General features: G+C 46.2%; 2 protein-coding genes across 2 annotated transcripts; one reads left to right on the forward strand and one right to left on the reverse strand.

The window, feature by feature from the left end:
* Positions 1 to 510: 510 nt before the first annotated feature.
* Positions 511 to 15,081, forward strand: irak1bp1 (interleukin-1 receptor-associated kinase 1 binding protein 1; the record flags this gene model as incomplete). The annotated part of the gene is made up of 6 exons (XM_080524310.1): positions 511 to 786; positions 9,003 to 9,130; positions 10,343 to 10,514; positions 14,175 to 14,237; positions 14,392 to 14,522; positions 14,823 to 15,081. The coding sequence occupies 6 exons, from the start codon at positions 511 to 513 to the stop codon at positions 15,079 to 15,081; spliced, it is 1,029 nt and encodes a 342-aa protein (XP_080380436.1).
* A 77-nt stretch (positions 15,082 to 15,158) lies between these two features.
* LOC308170789 (uncharacterized protein) lies at positions 15,159 to 20,509 on the reverse strand. The gene is made up of 7 exons (XM_080545628.1): positions 20,376 to 20,509; positions 19,795 to 19,935; positions 19,565 to 19,669; positions 16,969 to 17,042; positions 16,505 to 16,650; positions 16,178 to 16,288; positions 15,159 to 16,074 (listed from the first exon to the last, which is right to left on the reverse strand). The coding sequence occupies exons 2-7, from the start codon at positions 19,917 to 19,919 to the stop codon at positions 15,973 to 15,975; spliced, it is 663 nt and encodes a 220-aa protein (XP_080401754.1). The 5' UTR covers positions 19,920 to 19,935; positions 20,376 to 20,509; the 3' UTR covers positions 15,159 to 15,972.
* Between the last annotated feature and the right edge of the window lie 1,652 nt (positions 20,510 to 22,161).

The following is a 22,161-nucleotide window of genomic DNA, read 5'->3' on the forward strand; positions in this document are numbered from 1 at the left end:
ATAAGTAGAGGGAAACATCCATAGGAAACAGGTCTGTAGTTGGGGTCATATAGGGCTTCGGCTGCCATCTACCGGCCAAACTATGTAAATTATGTCAGAGCTTTTGAAAAAGAGTCGTGAGGCTGAGGTGACATTTTGGCAATGTAGGCCAAAAAATGTTTGCCTCCAAAATAAACGATGCCTTAGAATATTGAGCAAAGCCTTGGCTCTGGCAAGCAACCCCTTCTAAGAGGCTATGGGTTCAGGTAACTTAACTTGTGACAATGGCCACGTATTTATTCTAACAAAATCGCTGGCTATAGATAGGCATTAAGCAAACACATACAGTATATTATAAATCTCTACGAGTTACAAATGGAGTATTACCTCACAGCCTCTTCTCTTTCACTCCAATCTCGTCCTCGCATTCTCTTGTGGAACTTGTAGTTTCTCCCAACCCAAATGAAATACATATCCCAAAACCCCCGGCCGTTACCATAGCAGCCAGACATATTGGTGTATGCTCCCGCCATGACTCCGACTCGAGTGTTTGCTGCTCTCATGTCATCCGAGGAAGATCTGATCAACCCAAAGGAGAATGAACCTTGGCCAGGCAGGAGACAAGGCGCTCACACGCAGAGCAGCGGGAGGCAGGTTCAGGTCGCGGGGAGCGCGGAGCTCTCCTGCCCTGCGGATCTGGCCACTGTGCGCATCAGCATCTGCAAAGACAAGGAGTCGGTCAACGATGTCACTATCAGCATCTCCCGGCGGGTGGACTACATTCTCCAGGCACTCAGACAACACGATGTAAAGGTAGCAGCACTTATCCCCAGAAAGTCAGACCATTGTTTTGATATAGGCCTAGGCTCAACTGAGAAAATAGATTCAACCGACACAATGGTATAGTAGTAGCCTATAGGCCAGCGGTTCCCAACCTTTTTGGACTCACGGCCCACTTTACAAATCTCTACAGTATTCGCGGCCCACCTAGTGTGCGAAGCGTGTAAAGAAAATGTCTATAATGCATTGAAATGACATTAGTACATCAGACATTAGACATTAGACATCAGACATGGAAATATGTCAATGCGCGGCTGTCATGCACAAATCAGCTTGTAACGTTAGACACACAGCACATCGGCATAATAACGTTTTGTTGTTGTTGTGCTTGTTATAAAGAAAAGGTCTATAATGCATTTAAATGAATGATACAACCCATTAATAATATTACCTAATAACAACTGCTCGGATTAGATTGCTACATGGAAATAGGTCAAAATGCGCACCATGTACAAGTCAGACGAACGTTTGACAGATAACTTTACATATGTGTACCAATCAGGGGCGGACTGGGATCAAAAAACAGCCCTGCATTTGCGACACAACAGCCCTATTTCCAAACGCAACACGCAACACGGATTGTTAACATAAAAAGTCAGAGGACAGATGCCAAACTACCGACATGTTTGCTGTAATTATATGTATTATCAGTAGGCAGTCATCAGTCAATATCTCTTTCAATAGCCTTTTCACACCGAATGTACTTTTTTGTGCTATTTTCGGCCCAATACATGCGAATTTCGGTGCATTCCTACTTCCAACTACACTTGCTCCCTGCATCCAGTTGTTGCACATTAACTGCATCGCTCTCATCAAATTCCCCCATTCTGAAATGAAAGCAGTGTAACGTTAACTGCTGTTATAAACGGAATGATGACATGAGGTGCGTGTCCACTGGCGATACAGAGCTGACTACGATAGTTATGGAGGTATACTCCAGTTCTGAGTGGAGCTCTGCCCCATAGGGGAGCTCTGCTCCTATTGGTTTACCCCGCTACCTAAAGCTCTGCTCCTATTGGTTTACCCCGCTACCTAAAGCTCTGCTCCTATTGGTTTACCCCGCTACCTAAAGTAGCAATTGACTGAATTGTTCGATGTCCGCGCCCACCCTGGGGTGCTATAAAATGGGCGTCCTCCGTTCCCTCATTCTCCCAAACATACAATACAGCCGGGTTTGAACAAGTCGAAGTGGGCCAGCAGCCCTATGGGGCTCCGCTCCACTCATAGAACTGGAGTATATCTCCATAACTATCGTTCTAGATCATGGAGCTCCGCCCCATAGGGGAGCTCTGCTCCTATTGGTTTACCCCGCTACCTAAAGCTCTGCTCCTATTGGTTTAGGGCCCTGGGCATCCGCGATGCAGAACTGCGTGGATGGCCCGGCCGATATAACATGTTTTGGGCCGCGGTCTGCTGAAATAAGTTATTTTCAATGAAAATCTCCAGAGACAAAATTACAAATATATATATATATATATATATATATATATATATGTTATATAATACATTCTGAGCGGCCCAGAGTCTCGCGGCCCTCCTGGCATTTGCCAGGCTTGCCCGGTGGCCAGTCCGCCACTGTGTACCATCATCCACTGTCAAACGCCACAGGTAATAATTGATTTATGATTGTACATCTCTGAAATGCTCGACTGTCATGCAGCGTTGCGTTACTGTAACGTTAGACACAGCACCGACATAAAAGCGATTTTTTTGGTCATGCTTGTTGTAAAGAAAAGGTCTATGATGCATTGAAATAACATTAAATTATATAACCCATCAACAATATTACATAATAACAACTGCTCGGATAGGATTGCGGGTTGTTTTGGTTTAATACATGTCATAGCTGTAAATAAAACATGGAAATATTGTAGCGAACGGGAACTTCTAGTGTAACTCGCCCCATGCGGGAGTCGAACCCCGACCTCCCACATAACCGACGGCCGCTCTAACCATTAGACCAAGAGAGTTAACTCCCTTGGAGGAGCTGTTAACGGGGCCTCATACAGGATCGTTACACTATCCTCACCGTTCGGGAAAGCGTGCCCTCACGCTTCACTATGTCAAGTCCCTCACGTGGACACGCTCTCCGATGGCCTTCCTTCCATCCCACTTCAGACACCAGTGTAGCGAACGGGAACTTCTAGTGTAACTCGCCCCATGCGGGAGTCGAACCCCGACCTCCCACATAACCGACGGCCGCTCTAACCATTAGACCAAGAGAGTTAACTCCCTTGGAGGAGCTGTTAACGGGGCCTCATACAGGATCGTTACACTATGTAATGCGCGTCTATCATGCACACATCAGCCTAACGTTAAATAGATAACTTCACATTAAATATGTCTATCATCATCCGCTGTCAAACGCCAAAGGTAATCTTTTATTTCTAAACAGGAATGTACATCTCGATGTGAATCGCGCTCCTTATATTATTATATAATATATTATATTATTGGGCAGGGCAGGAAAAAGTGCCTAAGAGAGCTTAGCGAGGTGCCTCGCATTGACCACTACTTCCTCAGAGGTAGGGCAAATCAGTCGAGTGAAGCCCAGTGGCAGGATATTCACCACAGTCCACAGGGTATCAGAACCCCAGACGAAGCTCAACCAAGCACAGATCCATCAACGGACATGAGTCCAGAGCCTATCCAGCCACAGACAGCAGTAGAGAGGAAGATGAATGGACGGAAGCCTCAAATCTTGTGGCCTAAAGCCTGCCAGAAAAAGGAGTGGGAAAACACTGACACAGACCTTGTCCATCTTCTAGAAGGTCTGAAAGGGGGCGTGGAAAGAAAGCTGGACAAGATTGGAGAGATCATTTACAGCTATGGAGCAGAGAGATTTGGGGTGAAAAGTAAGAACCATGGGACACAGAAGGAACCATCAGCCCATCTCAAGTCCAGGAGACAACAAGAGATTGAAAGACTTGTGAAAGAAAGAAGGTGCCTGAGAAAACAGTGGAAGAAGGCCACAGAAGTGGAAAGGAAAGGACTTGAGGCACTACAGGCCGACATCAAGCAGCGTCTTGCAACACTGCGAAGAGCAGAATGCTTGAGAAAGCAACACAAGAAGAAAGAGCGAACGAGGACTGCCTTCTACAGAGATCCCTACAAGTTCGTCAAAGACCTCTTTGTCAAGGAGAAAACGAGTACCCTCAAAGTACTCATAAGGGAACTAGAGGAGCACCTGAGGAAGACCTACTCCGACAACCAGAGGCATGTGCCAGCCAGCATTCCGGATGACATGCCACCAATCCAACCACCTGAGCACCAGATGGAAACAAGGCCCCCTACATGGAGCGAAGTTGAGAGCACAGTAAAACGGGCAAGAACAGCCTCAGCCCCTGGGCCCAACGGCGTTCCATACAGGCTATATAAGAACAGTCCAGGCGTCTTGAAATACCTCTGGAAGCTAATGAAAGTGGCATGGGAAAAGGGAATCATACCAAAGGCATGGCGAAGGGCAGGAGGGATCCTGATTCCCAAAGAGAAGAATTCCTCAACCATCGACCAGTTCCGCCAGATCAGTCTACTGAATGTGGAAGGAAAGATTTTCTTCAGTGTTGTGGCCCAGAGGCTCTCAGTATTCTTGCAGAAGAACAACTTTGTCGACACCTCAGTGCAGAAGGCAGGGATAAGTGGATTCTCAGGATGCCTGGAACACACAAATGTTATCTGGCACCAGGTACAAACGGCCAAGAAGGAGAAAAAAGACCTGCATGTGGTTTTCTTAGATCTTGCCAATGCCTTCGGGTCAGTGCCTCATGAGATTTTGTGGACAGCGTTCAACTTCTTCCAAGTCCCAGAGGGCATCACAAGGCTGGTCAAAGCCTACTTCCAGGACCTCCAGTTTTGTGTTACAGCACAAGCCAGTACAACTGCATGGCAGCACCTCGAGATAGGCATAATGGCGGGCTGCACCATCTCTCCACTGGCGTTTACCATGGCAATGGAGCTCATTATTCGAGCATCCCGATGGGTCGTTGGAGGGGAACGGTTGAAGAGCGGGCTGCGTCTTCCTCCAATCAGGGCGTACATGGATGACATGACGACAATAACAACAACAAACGCATGCACCAAACGCCTGCTGGATAAACTCCAGGGAAACATCAAATGGGCACGAATGGAGATTAAACCCAGCAAGTCCCGCAGTATCTCCATTGTCAAAGGCAAGCTCGCCAATGAGAGGTTCCACGTCAACAACGAGCCAATACCAACAGTTCTGGAGAAGCCTATCAAAAGCCTTGGCCGCTGGTATAGCGCAGAACTCAAAGACTCGAAGCAGGTGGAACAACTCAGGCAGGATACAATCAGTGGCCTCAAGCAGATCAACAACACTGCTCTCCCTGGGAAGCTGAAGCTGTGGTGCTTTCAGTTTGGGCTGCTGCCCCGTCTCATGTGGCCAATTTCCATCTACGAGGTCACACTATCCCATGCCAACCGGCTGGAGAGACTGGTGAATGCACAAGTGAGGAAGTGGCTTGGACTGCCGAGAGGCCTTAGCAGCATAGGCCTGTATGGCAACGGAGCCCTCTCCCTACCAATCTCAAGCCTGGTGGAGGAGTACAAATGTGCCAAATCAAGGCTGGAAATGACTCTCACAGAATCCCGGGATCCATTCGTCAGAGGTGCTGCTCCGATCCTAGCAACGGGGAGGAAATGGAAGCCATCTGCAGCAGTTGCGGTGGCAAAGACCGCCCTCAGACACCGGGATATAGTGGGGCATGTCCAACATGGCAGAGGGGGCCTTGGTTTGGAAACAACAACACCCACATGGCAAAAGGCTACTCCAACCGAACGGCGGAAGATGGTGGTTGAGGAGGTGTGCCACCAGGAGGAAGCAGCCAGGTGCGCCAAGGCAGTCTCCCAAGCCCAGCAAGGCCGCTGGATGAAGTGGGAGAGCGTGGAGAGGAGGAAAATCACATGGAACGAGCTGTGGAGCATGGAGTCTAATAGGCTAAGTTTCATCATCAGAGCCACATATGATGTCCTGCCCTCTCCTACCAACCTACATCTCTGGTATGGAGAGGACCCAGCCTGTCTCCAGTGTGCAGCCCCAGCAAGCCTCAAACACATCTTGGTGGGTTGCAAGACCAGTCTAACTCAAGGAAGATACACCTGGCGCCACAACCAAGTGCTAAAGTGCTTGGCTGCCGAACTTGAGCACAAGAGGGTAACCACCAACGCCATGCCTCTAAATGCCCAGACTACCTTTCCACGGAAAACAATCTTCATCCGGGAAGGGGAGAAACAGCGGACCAAGCCATCACCTCCAGACTCAGGCCCACTGAACGCAGCCCGGGATTGGGAAATGCGGGTAGACCTCAGCCAGAGGCTCACCTTCCCACCCGAAATTGCAGCGACCAACCTGCGCCCAGACCTAGTCCTCTGGTCCAAGTCCTGCCGGCGTGTCTTCATCGTAGAACTGACGGTCCCATGGGAGGAGGCCATCGATGAGGCATTCGAACGGAAGAGGCTGCGGTATGCCAACTTAGCAGTCGAAGCAGAGGGGCGGGGCTGGAACGTGAAGGTGTGGCCAGTGGAGGTGGGCTGCAGAGGCTTTGTAGCCAGCTCCACCACAAGGCTCCTGAGGGCAGTAGGGATCAGAGGACAGGCCCAACGGAAGGCAATTAAAGAACTGTCCACTGCAGCAGAACGGAGCAGTCACTGGCTGTGGCTGAAACGTAGGGACCCAACATGGGCTCCCAAATGACCACGTGGTGCCACCGTGCGACACACACCCAGGCCTGATCAGCCTGTGGTGGGCCAACCTCGGCAGAGGGTGTCTTGTGATAAATGGCCGAAACACCCAATGAGGTCGGGGACCACAACTGAAGATGTGTCGTACTGGTGGCACCACGTGATCATTGCCAAATTCCACTCCACCCAAGAGGACATCTCCAACTCCACTCAGTCAATTGTTGTGCTAATTATTTAGGGATTTTAACATCTAGTCCTATTAAGAATCCATTATTGGAAGGCTGTGCTCTCCTGCAATGGGGCTCTCCTGCATAGGCACAATAGCGGCATAATAGCGATCTTTTTTTGTTATGCTTGTTGTAAAGAAAAGGTCTATGATGCATTGAAATGACATTAAACTAAGATAATACGATGGTTATCATATTTTTTCAAGTCTTTAATTACAAGTAATTCCAGAAAAAGTAAATGACATTTCAGGCTCGCTTCCGTATTACGAGAGCGAAAAGAACATTTCTGTAGATGTTTCGCAATGCATGCCGGAAGGGAGTCTCATGGCTCCGAATCGAACGAGGGTCAAGATTTTCTCCAAACGGAGCCATGGAAAACCCTAACCCTAAATGAGTAATGAATTGGGACGCCACTACGGCTACACGTGAACGCGCAAAACGGAGATTAGGGGTGAAAACGGAGCCGGAGTGGTGAATTGGGATTCACCCTCAGTGTCTCTCTCTCTCAGTCTCTCTCTCTCTCTCTCTCTCTCTCTCTCTCTCTCTCTCTCTCTCTTGGTTTTAGCAGATCCTGTCTACAGTATGTTCAGCTCATCACTGTCAAGCCTCCAATTTAATAGCCTCTGAGTGGACTACGGTACGGTGGAGTGGAGATACTGGGGCCTGCGAGACATAGACATGACTTTTCCATTAAGGAGAAACTGTTACAGGAGCTCAGACTGGCCTGTGGGGGTTAGTGGAGGTTAGTGGGGGTTAGTGGAGGTTAGTGGAGGTTTGTGGAGGTTAGTGGAGGTTAGTGGAGGTTAGTGGAGGTTTGTGGAGGTTTGTGGAGGTTTGTGGAGGTTAGTGGAGGTTTGCGGAGGTTAGTGGAGGTTAGTGGAGGTTAGTGGAGGCCTGTGGAGGTTAGTGGAGGTTTGTGGAGGTTAGGGGAGGTTAGTGGAGGTTAGTGGAGGTCTGGGGAGGTTTGTGGAGGTTAGTGGAGGTCTGGGGAGGTTAGTGGAGGTTAGTGGAGGTTAGGGGAGGTTAGTGGAGGTTAGTGGAGGTTAGTGGAGGTTTGTGGAGGTTAGTGGAGGTTTGTGGAGGTTAGTGGAGGTTAGTGGAGGTTTGTGGAGGTTAGTGGAGGTTAGTGGAGGTTAGTGGAGGTTTGTGGAGGTCAGTGGAGGTTAGTGGAGGTTTGTGGAGGTTTGTGGAGGTTAGTGGAGGTTAGTGGAGGTTAGTGGAGGTTAGTGGAGGCCTGTGGAGGTTAGTGGAGGTTAGGGGAGGTTAGGGGAGGTTAGTAGAGGTTAGTGGAGGTTTGTGGAGGTTTGTGGAGGTTAGTGGAGGTTAGTGGAGGTTAGTGGAGGTTTGTGGAGGTTAGTGGAGGTTTGTGGAGGTTTGTGGAGGTTAGTGGAGGTTAGGGGAGGTTAGTGGAGGCCTGTGGAGGTTAGTGGAGGTTAGGGGAGGTTAGTAGAGGTTTGTGGAGGTTAGTGGAGGTTAGTAGAGGTTAGTGGAGGTTAGTGGAGATTAGTGGAGGTTTGTGGAGGTTAGTGGAGGTTAGTGGAGGTTAGTAGAGGTTAGTGGAGGTTTGTGGAGGTTAGTGGAGGTTAGGGGAGGTTAGTGGAGGTGAGGGGAGGTTAGTAGAGGTTAGTGGAGGTTAGTAGAAGTTAGTGGAGGTTAGTAGAGGTTAGTGGAGGTTAGTAGAGGTTAGTGGAGGTTAGTAGAGGTTAGTGGAGGTTAGTAGAGGTTAGTGGAGGTTAGTGGAGATTAGTGGAGGTTTGTGGAGGTTAGTGGAGGTTAGTGGAGGTTAGTAGAGGTTAGTGGAGGTTTGTGGAGGTTAGTGGAGGTTATTGGAGGTTTGTGGAGGGATATAGCAGGTTGTCCTACCTTTGCCGAGAACCGGTTTCCGTATACTGGGGCTGTGTGTAAATAACCTCATATGCATCCAGATATTTTCCTTTATTTATCCTTTGTTAATCTCACTGAGATAAAAAAATTAAAATGTAGATAGAGCCCAAGACAGCAGCAGCGGGGGAGAATTATGTTTCAGTACAAATCAAAGCGTAGACACATACATTAAACAGCACCATAAATAAAGATGCAGAAAATCGTCAAATGAGATATGGGAACATTTATTTTCATTTTCAATCGCATATGAAGCAGCAGCAGCAGCACCATGTGCTAAAACAATACTGAGGAGGTTGAGACGTCCTCGTCCTCTCTGGGAGTCTATTTCTCTTCTTTCTTTCTCTCTCTTATCTCCTCTGTCTCTTGGTTGAGGTCTCCTCTGAGTCTGAGTCTGAGTCTGAGGAACAGCTGCCGGCGTCGTCCCTGGTCCTCTTACCTCTACCGCTGGGCCTGGGTGCCGCCGTCATAGGGGCCCTGGCCACCCTCACAGGGGCCGACACGTGTGGGAGGGGAGTCGTCTGGGGCCTCATGGCGTCTCCTCCTTCTAATAATAATAATAATACATTTTATTTATAAATGCACTTTACATAGGAAATCTCAGAGTGCTACAATTAAACACAGGAAGATAAAGCAATACACATTTTCAATTAAAAGGCTAAAAAAAAGCTCTATTAAAAAGGTGGGTTTTAAGGCCTCGTTTAAAAGCATGGAGAGGACAGCAGACCTACCAGTAGAGAGACCAGCAGAGTGTCCAGTAGACAGGCCAGCAGAGTGTCCAGGAGGGAGACCAGCAGAGTGTCCACTAGGGAGACCAGCAGAGTGTCCAGAAGGGAGACCAGCAGAGTGTCCAGAAGGGAGACCAGCAGAGTGTCCAGAAGGGAGACCAGCAGAGTGTCCAGAAGGGAGACCAGCAGAGTGTCCAGAAGGGAGACCAGCAGAGTGTCCAGAAGGGAGACCAGCAGAGTGTCCAGGAGGGAGACCAGCAGAGTGTCCAGTAGGGAGACCAGCAGAGTGTCCAGAAGGGAGACCAGCAGAGTGTCCGGAAGGGAGACCAGCAGAGTGTCCGGAAGGGAGACCAGCAGAGTGTCCAGAAGGGAGACCAGCAGAGTGTCCAGAAGGGAGACCAGCAGAGTGTCCAGAAGGGAGACCAGCAGAGTGTCCTGTAGAGAGACCAGCAGAGTGTCCAGAAGGGAGACCAGCAGAGTGTCCTGTAGAGAGACCAGCAGAGTGTCCTGTAGAGAGACCAGCTAAGTGTCCAATAGAGAGACCAGCTAAGTGTCCAGTAGAGACACCAGCAGAGTGTCCAGTAGGGAGACCAGCGGGACCACAAGCAGAAGGGCGACACAGGCCCAACAGTCTGGCCCGTATGCTTCCATCAGGGTCGTCCTCGTCTTCATTTTCATTGTGTGAAGCGCATTGAGTTACATCTTGTAAGAAATGCGCTATACAAATAACATTTGATTTGATTTGATTTGATTCAGACGAGTCCTCGTCTTCAGAGGAGGAGAGGACGTAGCGAGGGTAGGGAGAGGGAGGGCGTGGAGGAGGGGCCCGAGGACGGGCGGCACCAGGGCGTCCAGGGGCATCGCCCTTCCCTTCCTCTTCCTCGGAGTCATCGTCGGAGGAGGAGGAGGAGGGGACGTAGCGAGGGTAGGGAGAGGGAGGGCATGGGAGGGCCCAGGAGCCGGCGTGGCGTGCCGAGTCATCGTCAGAGTCATCGTCAGAGTCATCGTCAGAGTCCGAGTCGTCATCGGACGCACAGGAGGAGCAGCTGTACTCCTCCTCCTCCTCCTCTTCGTCACCTCTGGTGCTGACGGCGACAGGATCGAGGTAGTCATCGACGTAGTCATCGTCTTCGTCAGGAGCGCTGTGCTCGCCGTCGCTGTCCAGGGTGGCGTGTCGTGCTGAGCCCAGCAGCATCCTCTGCAGCATCAGAGGGGTCGCGATGCCTCGAGGACGTCCAGCCAACATCCTGACGCCTGGAGGACGTCTAGCCCCCCGTACACCAAGCACCGCCAAAGGATTGTGTCGTCGTGTTTGTCTGCGGGCTGCTGGGACAAAATAGGACAACATTATAGTTATATAATGTAGCTAATATATATAATATAATATAACAGCACTTCCTAACTATAGGCATACAGTACATTTTACAGTTCTTCTATCTAACCTTCCTTGGTACATACAAGTAGGCCTACTTGAAACAGACTCAAACATTCATTACAATCTTGGCCAGGGACCACAGATGAAAACGAGCCTCCTGGCTAAATCTGGCATATTTACACTTAATGTGGTCATAGTTAATTATAGACTACACAACAAATGACTTTCAAGTTGCATACACTTACCATAATATTCTTGTAATATTTGGGGTTGGTAATTGTGCTGAAAGTTCATATTTGTGTCCAGTTTTCTAATGCCAAACAGCTATTTCAGAGGAGACAATCAAGTCAAATGACAGTACTGTCCATCAATTTATGCATATATTAGAACATTTAGAATGTTGCTACACCAATACCTCTGATGTCACAATTAATACTGGAGTGAACAAAGTTACTGTGGCAACAACAAAACATTTTTTGAAAACAGCAGTTTTTTAAAAAAAAAACAGCTTCTTTTTTTTTTACTGGGGAAAAGGTAAGCGTCAAACCCTGACTTAATTAATTAATTGGTAAAGTTAATTGGTATGCATTGTCCTTTCTTAAATAAACTGAAATTCAAATTGAGATTCTGTACAAAAGAGATTTGGTGAGGCTGCATTCTCATGTTATGCACACAGATTGTGGAATGCACTGCCAGTTTACCTTAGGGATGCAACCTCAGCAAATATGTCAAGACCAAAAAAATCTTCTTTTTAATATTCATAAATAATGAAATTATGATTATATAATGATTAAAGCACTTTGAGCTGCAACATTTGCAGGAAAAGTGCTATACAAATAACGGTTATTATTATTATAATTATTATTATAAAAGTACTTGTAACAGACTCAAACATTCATTATTTCACTGCTGATAGATGTTTGTTATCTGTAACTATGAAAATTAGAAGAGAATAGAAGACTTACCGAGGCCATCGACCCGCCGGCTACTATTGATAGAAGACATTGTAGTGAAGGAAACATCAAAAGTATTACTAGTTGTGTTCTTGTTCTCTCAGCTATGCTATACGTAAGATAGGCACAGTTGTGTGTGAACTTTCACAGGTGTGACTGGTCTTCAGTGTTCTGGGTTCTAGAACGTTGGTGATGGTTTCCGTGACAATCAGAGTTGGATGTTCTTAGGTGAGTGTGTGACAGGACAGAATGGCCATACAATTCAGTGATGTATATCAAATATACTTTATTGTCCTTATACAGTTGCCTATACGATGAAATTGTAGTGGTTCTTCTGAAGGTGCAAAAACAGAAAACATATTCACATATTCACAAACATATACACATATAACATATCACAAATATTACACACTAGACCAGCGGTTCCCAACCTTTTAGGACTCACGGCCCACTTTACAGATCTCTTCAGTATTCGCGGCCCACTCAGCAGCGCGATATTTTTGCGCGTGCACGCGCATGAATCGCGCACGAGCGCTCAAAACAACGACGTAATTTTACCAAAAACTAGAGGGAGCGTGGAAAAAAAATAACAAATAAATAGCGGTTAAACCATTAAAGCCGAGCGGTGATGTTTTATATAGCAGGTGATCAAATACCAAGATCGTAAATGTTGTATGTGTTCAATATTTACGACCAGGGGCGGATTTAGGATCGTAGGAGATCCGGGGCTTAGCCCAGAGGGAGAATATAATGTGCGCGCCGAGCGCGCTGGAAAATTTTGCCTTCAACCTTCAACTTACCACCACCTTAAAGCGGACAAAAGGCACTGGAAAACACATATACATTCACACCCTTTAATGAAGCAAACTAATTGTGGTGGTTCTGGGCACAGAGGGAGGTCAGCACACGTAGCTCCCCCTGTCAGTCACCATCATTTATATTTGTATAGAATTACATAATTGATGGGCTGAGGCTAGTTATGTTACAGTATGTATATCAGGGCAGACTCTGTGCTCACCACTTATATTGTATTTAGAGTCTTGTCCTGTGTTATATGACGATATATTACATGTATTGTTGGCCTGTGTATAGTACTGTGAAATCAAATCCCCCCTGGGACATTAAACAAACTTAGTTAGTTAGCGTTACATCTTAGGATAGATTTGAGTCATGTTCTGTATACATACATACTACCATAAGGGCATACTTAATGTGGTTACTCCATGTTTACTAGCTGTAACATTAACGTTACATCATTCTTTTTCACTTGTTACTCAGTCAACCAGAGTGCAGATATCAAAGACTATCAGCCTGTTATTCACTTTATTTGTATAAGTATTATCCTTTGTTTGATTTCTTACCATGTACCGTAACAGTACCTTGCTATGTTTCATTTTCATTATAACGTAACGTTATGTTATGATAGCCAGCTAGCATTAGCAAACCGGAAAAGTAGTGTCAGTGAGTCAGTCACCTTTCTAATAAGATTCACAAACCTGAAACATCATCTATGTCATCACTGCTGGTGACGTCATTGTTGTCAGCTGCTGATACGGCTGCTGCAACAGTTCTTGGTGCTTGTTTTGTTGAAAACAACTTTGGGATATCCATCCTTACAATTTTGCAAGTCAGGCACTGATTGAGATCACTTCTTCTTCAGGGCAGGGTAGGCTACGCAGTATGCAGGCTAATGTCGCGCAGCTGCTGCCTCTCTGTTGGACTCCGGTACTGCACGTTACTCACGAGAGTTTTTATTTTATTTTTTTTAAATTTATTTTTTAAGTAAAACATTCAGGGCTTTTCAGAAAACATCCGGGGCTTGAGCCCCAGTAGCCACCCCCTAGCGCCGCCCCTGTTTACGACCAAACATCCTTATGTGTGTGGGCAACTCCCGACTCCCGACCAGGGTTGCCAGATGGGCTCGTTTTTTTGGGGGTGGAATTAGAGGTTTTAGACTGTGGTTAGGGTGGAAAATGTCGATCCCATCTGGCAACCCTGTTCGCGAGTCCGGGATGGAATGTAGCCAATAAAGAAGCGAGCTGACTTCTTCTTTTCGGATGGAAATATCGGCGCACACCACACACAATACGATCAAGGCTGTTCAATCCAAGATTTTTTATCTTTTTAAAATTAAAACGTTTTTGTAACAAAAAAAACAAAAAACGTCAATAAAACAATTTTTTTGCCCATGATTTGGCGGCCCACTTGCAGTACCCTCGCGGCCCACAGGTTGGGAATCGCTGCTATACTGCTGTACTGTTGGTCTTTGTCAAAATGTATTCACAAACTAAATATAAAGTATTTGTTTTTACGTTTTATCGGTAGATCTAATGTTGTTATGATGTAGTATGCTCTGCATTCAGCACATTAAGCGAATACCCACACTGTGGGCCAGTTTGTCTGTAGCAAACTTATTAAATTATTAAATATTAGGCCCATGAAGATGTGTCCTCTCCTCTTACCTTCATCCCCCTCTTCCTTCCCCACGGAGGAGGACACGACAGTGACGAATCACATCCACAGAGATGATGACCAGTACCACATGGACGCAGAGGTAGACTAATCTAATGACCGAATAATGAGCTTGGCCTACATTATCAAATAGTTGGATCATTATCTTGGGTATTAAAATGTGTTAATTGTTTTCACTGTCTTTTTGACCTTTCAAGTGTTTGTGTGTGTGTGTCCATGCGTCCTGACTCCTGTAGGTCACCGTGGTGTTCTCTGACTTTGTGAAGATGGAGAGAGTGTGTAGCGTTCTGCTGGAGAAGCTGGATAAGAGTGTCTGTGTTGGAACGCCACAGTTCCACCATAGTACACCATGCCTGAGTCTTCTGAGGTAAGTCAAATACAGTCTGTGTTCCTACAGTCAGTTGCCCATGTCACATCATAGCCTTCTGGCTAAATCTGGCGTATTTACATTTTTTATGTTCATTAATATGCATTGTCTTTTTACAAATAAAATAAACACAAGTAAACACCCACCCCACACCCCTACAGTAGACACTTCCTGATGCCAGGCCTTTTAGATCTGTGTGTCAGCAATATTAAGCCATACTGTATCCACGTGACATATCAGGACCAGCCTATTTGTCTTGCACCAATTATCACACTCTATCTGTCTGACTGTCTGTTCCAGGCGGCGTGCATGTGTAGCAGCAGTAGAAAATGCCCGTCTCAAGGCCTCTGAGGTGAGCAGCTTGCTGGGACAGACACTGGGGCTCCCTCTACTGGTCAGAGAGGAGGAGGTAAGAGAGTGGAAGAATGAGGAGGGAAGAGACAGAGGAGAGGAGAGAAACCTCCTGCGACCTCTTCACAGGCCCACCATCACTGCTTCCTCACGCATGTTTGTTTCATTTAGCCTCCGGCCCAGAGACAGGGCCAGGAAGAAGCTCTAAGGACTACATCTAAGACCTAAACACACGCACACAGTTTTTTTGTGTTTTTTTTGTGAAGACAAAGACATGGATGAACACTATGTTTTGTTTATTAAAGAATGATTGCACATGTCAGTAGTCATGGGGATTATGGTAAAGATCCAATAGATAAGTGCAAAGGTAAAGTGATATTTCAGATCACAAGAACACTTCAACAATCACAGCAGTTCAACTCAAAAACCTCTGAATTCAAACAAACGCTCAAATGAAACACTTCATAATAACTTTCATGAATAAGCATGAATAACATGTTTAGAAATAGTGAGCATTCCAGTATTGAATAATTATAAGAATGACATGTATAAGCTTCATGAATAAGAAGCATGTGAAGTATCCTTATTTATTTATAAGCATAGACATGTAAGCATTTGGAAATGCTTATTTATTAAAGTTATAAAGTGTTACCCTTCCTTCAAACAATTCTTCAAAGCTGCTGTCAATAAATGAGTAAGTGCAATTTCCTGTCACTGTACATGAATCAAGCCTATTCTTTGTAATGTATTATGTATTCCTACTCTTGTTGTATTATGTATTACTTTTATGCAGAAAACAAATACTGTTATTATTTCTTGAAATACGAAAGCTGAAATGCGACAGAACTGTCAAGAACATTGGTATTTAACCATGGTTTAGCTTAACACGACCTGCGATTCAGAGCTTCCAAGAACTACGTCTTTTAATATCCACAATCTCAGGTCGCGTTAATATGTACCAATGTTCTTGGATTCCTAACCTGAGATCTGTTCCTTTGAAGTAACCAGATCAGTTGCTGCAACCACATTTTTATATAGTCTTCTCAGATCAAAGGCGAAGGACACATACACACACACACACACACACACACACACACACTCAGTCCTCAGGGAAGATCTCGCTGAGCCAGGGCTTCATGACAAAGCGCCATGATGAAGTTTCAAAGTGCGTGAAGTATTTCTCCAGAGTATAGATGACAGGCTGGAACAGTCAAACAGAGACTTACTTTAGGGTTAGGATTCTCTCTGTGTGTGTGTGTGTGTGTGTGTGTGTGTGTGTGTGTGTGTGTTTGTGTTTGTCCTACCGTCACCCCACTGACGCGCTCCAGGTCAATCTGAGGCCTGTAGGCCACCGACACAGAAGAGGGGTCAGGACCGTTGAACAGCACCTTATAGTGGGGCGTGTCCTTATCATCCTACACACACACAGTCAGACAGGTCAGTGAACCAACCAAAAAGCTGATGTTTAGCTCTGACCATAATTATGCTAACATTGCTAACACCTGTCCAATACTCCCTGATGTGCCTATCACAGAGGCTAGATTAGTAGTTGGGCGTGGGAGGTAAGTATCAGAGGTGCTGTAATGGGCGGGTGACACTGAGGTTACAGTAGAGTGTGAGTTCTGACTGACCGCAGCGTTGTTCCACCGCTCTGGTTTTTGGCACTCAGAGTCCCAGCTGATCACCACCCCCACAAAGGTGCTCCCCGTCAGCCTCACCACGTCACCCACCCGCAGGAGCACAGACGCTGGCCGTGGACTACGCACTTGCCTGGAGGCTGAAGAAAGAGATGTGAGAGGGATGAGAGGAGGAAAGAAGAGAGACGGAATGTGTAGGGATATCCGTTACCAAGCATGGAGCCACACAGGCAGGGTCATCGTGGGAGGAACGTCAGGACCTGTTCTGCAGGATTCCTTGCTCCAAATATCTAAGGGATATTCTCTCGCATGCGTTCCGTAACGACTGACTAAAATGGCATCGTAAATGATGTTCACAGTCAGGTCGTTTAGCTGCAATAAGTTCAATTCTGCATAAGTATGTGAGGTGGGGTTTGAGTGTGATGCAACTGTCCTGGTGAGTCACCACACACACACACCTCCATAGAATCCCTGGTCGTTATCTTGAAGCATTGCATTCCGATCTTCATTCTCCCCTTCATCAACGAGCAGCCTGCGAGTCAAGAGCGTAAAAACACGGTGTCACTGCATGCTCAGAGACAGACTGCAGTGGTGTTATATAGTGACAGGATGAATTCTGATATTGAATTATAAGTCTATATGTGGGTATAGAATGAAGTTGCTGCTCAATGGAAGGTTGAAGAAAGGTAATTTATGCAGATCTGTGCTTATCACAGCTTGTACATGGTACAGAGATCAAAACATGAATGAGCAAAGGACTAGAGGAAACAGTCCTCTTGTTATAGTAGTGAACACAGGGAAAGTAGATGACACCTGTTGGTCATAAACTTCCTTTAAGGTAAGGACTCCTAGAGGGCTGGCTAAATGTCTAAGTAAACTAGTCCTATTTCTGGACTCTGGCCTGGCCAACTTAAGGTACACAGGAGGATTTAGCTGACCACAAAACCATTAGGCTGACCAGTTGCCAGAAACCACATCATGTCACTTAAAATCTATAATAGGCTGGCCACCGACCAGGGAGGTGTATCATATTACCTAGGTACTAAAATAGGATGGCTACTGTCAGGGCAGAAACACCAAAAATGTCTCCCGGCAATTGCCCTGTACAGGACCCTAGACTAGCCCTCCTGCTAACGGGTTAGATCTTTAACCCAAAGGGTCTTACCCTGTTGGAACACCAAGATACTTAGGCTAGATGCGGATAGATTCACCCTGCGTCTACGTCCCAGTCTCCCCTGCTACCTCTTATTGCCGTACCTCAAGAGTAACCCACAGTGAGACAAAGCATCTAAGTCCCTGTGGTTAACGACAGCTCTATCCTTAATGAGTGCAAGTTGATGTGGCAGGAAATGTATTTATCGGTAAGGATACCCAAAGGAGATGTGCTAGGCTAACCATTTAGATCCTTTAATGCACAGTGAAATCTAACATTTTACAATTGACACGGGTAAAAATTACCTTTAATGTATTTGCTTTTCCTAAATAAATTCTATAAAACCACTATGGCTGATTTCATTGGCATTAAGTGTCAAATTGCGAATGTTGAACAGGCCTGTTTGTAGCCTGTGTATGTTCAACTATGTGTGTGTGCAAAACCTAATAGTAGAAACCACTGAAGCGTATGACATGGACAGATGCTACCAAGGAGCTGATGGAACTAAGGGGCCACCGAGGTTAACCGTTTACATTAAGGTGACACTGGCCGGCTAAATGTACACACATGGCTAGAACATGCAGGGCCTGAGTAGTTAGACATTAAACTGTATGTACACATAAATCTTTGCGTATAGGTACTGTCTTGGATTTCAATGACACTCAAGATAGCAGCTTGCTTTAAATCTAAGTATATTTATTAAAAGAAATGGTCTTAACAAATTGAGTTGGGCAAATCTCATCGAACTTCACAATGGCAAGCTTTCAGAGACCGACACTGACTTTCACATGAACACACTATAATGTCAACATAGACATAACAGTGATAACGAGTCTGCACTCCATCACTGTTTACGAACACAAGGCCCTCAATTCAGGGTCTTGTGCTCATAAACAGGACAGCCGAACTCCCAACAATCCCACGGAAGCCTCCATGATAGCTCCCATGGAAATGTACAGACAGACTATGCAGATTACATCACATTCTACCATACATACATGTTAAAAATCCCTTACAGTACGTAGCAACGAAGCGTCATGGTTTAGGTTCCTTGGTGATATGTGTCCAATGGAGGAGCAGTCAATAACATGAAGCTATAAATGTTGGGCTCAAGCCAAATGTCACCAGTTGCTTTCGCAAACCAGCTCTGCTTTTGTTGTCTACAATAAAGGTCTATGGGAAAACCAACAGCTCCGCTCTTTGTTAAGTGATTTAAAGTTAAAGTAGTTTAGTGCTATTTTTCCTTTACCTGTATTATTATTATTATTACTAATTTACTTTAAGCACTATTTTACTATTACTCTTTTCACATCTATTTCAGTAGAAGGTTTCCACCACACCACCTCCTTAAATGCAAGTAAGGTCTTTATTAATGATTAAAAAGGGTTAAATATATTAGCATTTTAACTACCTAACCAGTTAAAATGTCTAGAAATAATAAATCAAATAAATCAAAAGTGATCATAATGATTACAATGTAATTAAATCGTACCCTGTCCCTACTCCGTCTGCCTGTTGTAATTCTAATTTGGGGAAGTTCAGCACCAAACTCTCGGTTCCTCCAGCAGCCCGACAGCTGTATCCTCAAGAGACCAGCCCAAAACCCGCTCGGCCGAGGGGCGTAACGTAAGCATCGCTTCCCCAGTACTGAAGCAGTTTCCCAAACCAACGATCCAAGTCCGTACCACCCGATGAGAAACAAGACTGACTTTAGACTTTAGTCTACATCCACCTGCCTGGGGGTTCCGTAATATCCGACGGTTATTTTTTCAGGGGGGGGGGGGGGGGGTCTGGAAGTCATTACTCTGATATGATTGAGAGTCGGTGCTAAATGGACAACACTGCATGTAAGTAGTCAACGGTGTATGAAATGATGTTTTAGGCTGCATTATCCAACTTACCGTAGTCCTACTTGGGACACTAGCTGCGTTGCCCAATCTATCCAAGCGGTTCCGTTCAGATTGTTCTGAACGGTTTTCCACCACTCGTCCCAGACTCCCAACAACCTGATCAGTGACAAGAGAAATATGCGGCAGCCAATAACAAAAGTTGTCAATAGATTTGAAAAGGTGGGTCTGTCTGAGAAACCAGTGTCAGTAGCCCGATGAAAGGATGCAGTGTAGCAGCCTACCGTCTGGTTGTGTGGTACCGCTGCGCCACGGAAGACCCGGCTAACCGGGAGATGAGGTACTGCGCGGGCAGAGCGGTCAGAAGCAGTGCGATCTGCACCACGGCCGTCCCCGAGAGCTGAGGCATAGCGCAATGGTCACCACTGGGAATAAACAAAACAATGATATGGCGTGGCGCAAGAACAAACTATTCCATAGCGCTCCACAGTTTCCAGTAGCCTATAACAGGACACGTATCTATATTAAGCGATCGTATGGAGTGGACTCGTATAACATCTCGCCTGTCCCCTCTAACCGCAATTAGTCCTATAATATAAAAGGACACAGAAAATAGTTGTATATGTTTAAACGATTGAAGGCGATAACTTCAACTTCCGATGGAGTCGTGTCACTCAAGAGCAGAGGAGCGCGGGCCAAAAACGTCGACAAGGAGCTCAAGTTGAGAAAATGGTTTAGAACTCTTAATAACAACAACAATAATAATAATAATAATAATAACTTTTAATATACTATTTATATAGCGCCTTTCAGGGGACCCAATGTCGCTTTACAGAGAGACAAGACAATAACACCCAACTCTTACCGTTGACATGTACGGGAAATTCCTAATTAAGTAAGTTTGGAGAACCTAACAATTGGCAGAGAGGAGGGGAAAGTAGGCGTGACATTTCTCGCTACAAATATTTACACGTTCAGGTTGCCACCTGTGTATTTACATCTACAAAACTGCCTAAACGCTTAGTCGGCCAATCGTTGCAACCCACAACATGCTGGAGCGCCACTCGCGCCTCGCCACGTCAGAATTGGCTCCGTCCCTTCGCAGATGGGGCACACGCCACTGTGGCGCGTAGTGGTGTCAAACCAACACAAGGGGGCAATGTTGTCTTTAGAAAAACCTCGAGGTACTAACTACACCTTGGAGCTCACCCTTCTATACCTCCAGAGACGACCTACCTCTATACCTTTTAATTTCATTTAAATGGTTGAACAAGATGGCCATCATCCCATGTCAGAGAGCAATGTGGATTCACCACCATCCTGTTTAATGCCAATCAAATAATTTCAAGTCTGCACAGGCCTCTTACAATCAGGTTACCTGCCCCCCTCAAAATGGACATAAGCCTGACAGCGTCTATGAGCAACTTTATGTTATGGTAGCAGACAGTGTTGTATCAGTTCATAAAGAAAAACCCAGAGAAAGAGCAGGATATGGAAACACAACTGTTTATTTCCTTAAAATATCAGTATGAACTAACAAGACAGCAGTACTCCCTACACATACATTATAGCTTTATGTTTTTGTTTTTTACACGATCTCTTCTTTGTAATATAAAAGTATCCAAACTAACAAAGACATCCCACCCCATTTCATCCCCACAGGGATAGAGTACAGAACCCCCTCACCCACCCCCCCATCCCCCGACACTCTCCCCGGTGGCTTGCATGCAGCCACACACACACACACACACACACACACACACACACACACACACACACACACACACACACACATTCACACACACACACACACACACAATAACCTTTCACCCCCCCCCCCCCCCCCGACCCTTCACCCGAACCCCATTTTCAGAGGGTCACCACAGCACAACTCTGTGACACGTTACGTACACGTAGGACAGGCCGTGGGGGGGGGGTGATCATATCATATCGTATCTATATCAGCACAGAGGAGAGAATAGAAAAGACCGTTTCAGCACGACAGGACTGACCCACAGATCTAAACGCAGTGATGCCTGCCCAAGGAAGGGACAGGTGAATAAGGGGGGGGGGGGGGGGGCAGCTCAGTGCTCCTCCTCAGCCCCTCTCCCTGCCCCTCCAGAGTGAGTGTGTGAGTGTGTGGGGGTGTGTCTGCGGATAGAAATCAGGGACACCGCACCAAGCACCTGACTGGGGAAAACAGACATTCAAAAAGCCACGATCTGCACTTCAGTGCCTTGAGACAGAATTTGGCATTAAAAATGTTCATAATAAAAACAAATTAACAAACCGATGATTTAAAAAAACAACGAGACAACCGCACACAGAGTGTCTGTGTGTGTGTGTGCATGCGTGTGTAAAAGAGAAAAAGAGACGTAAGTTTGTGTATGTGTTTGTGTCTGTCTCAGCCACCTAGGCAGCCCTGTCATGTCAGTCCATAGTCCAGCCCAGTCCTGTCCCCTAGGACCAGAGCCCCCCAGGGACTACCAGAGCCCACCAGGGACCACCAGAGCCCACCAGGAGGAACCACCAGAGGCCTGGAGGGACCACCAGAGCCCCCAGGGACACCAGGAGTTCCAGTGTTGTGTGTGACCAGACAGAAGGTCCCAGAAGGAGAGCTGGAGTAGCCAAGGCACAATCAGAACAAAAGA

Source organism: Nansenia antarctica (genome assembly GCF_963989245.1).
Source record: "Nansenia antarctica genome assembly, chromosome: 1".
NCBI lineage: Eukaryota > Metazoa > Chordata > Actinopteri > Argentiniformes > Microstomatidae > Nansenia > Nansenia antarctica.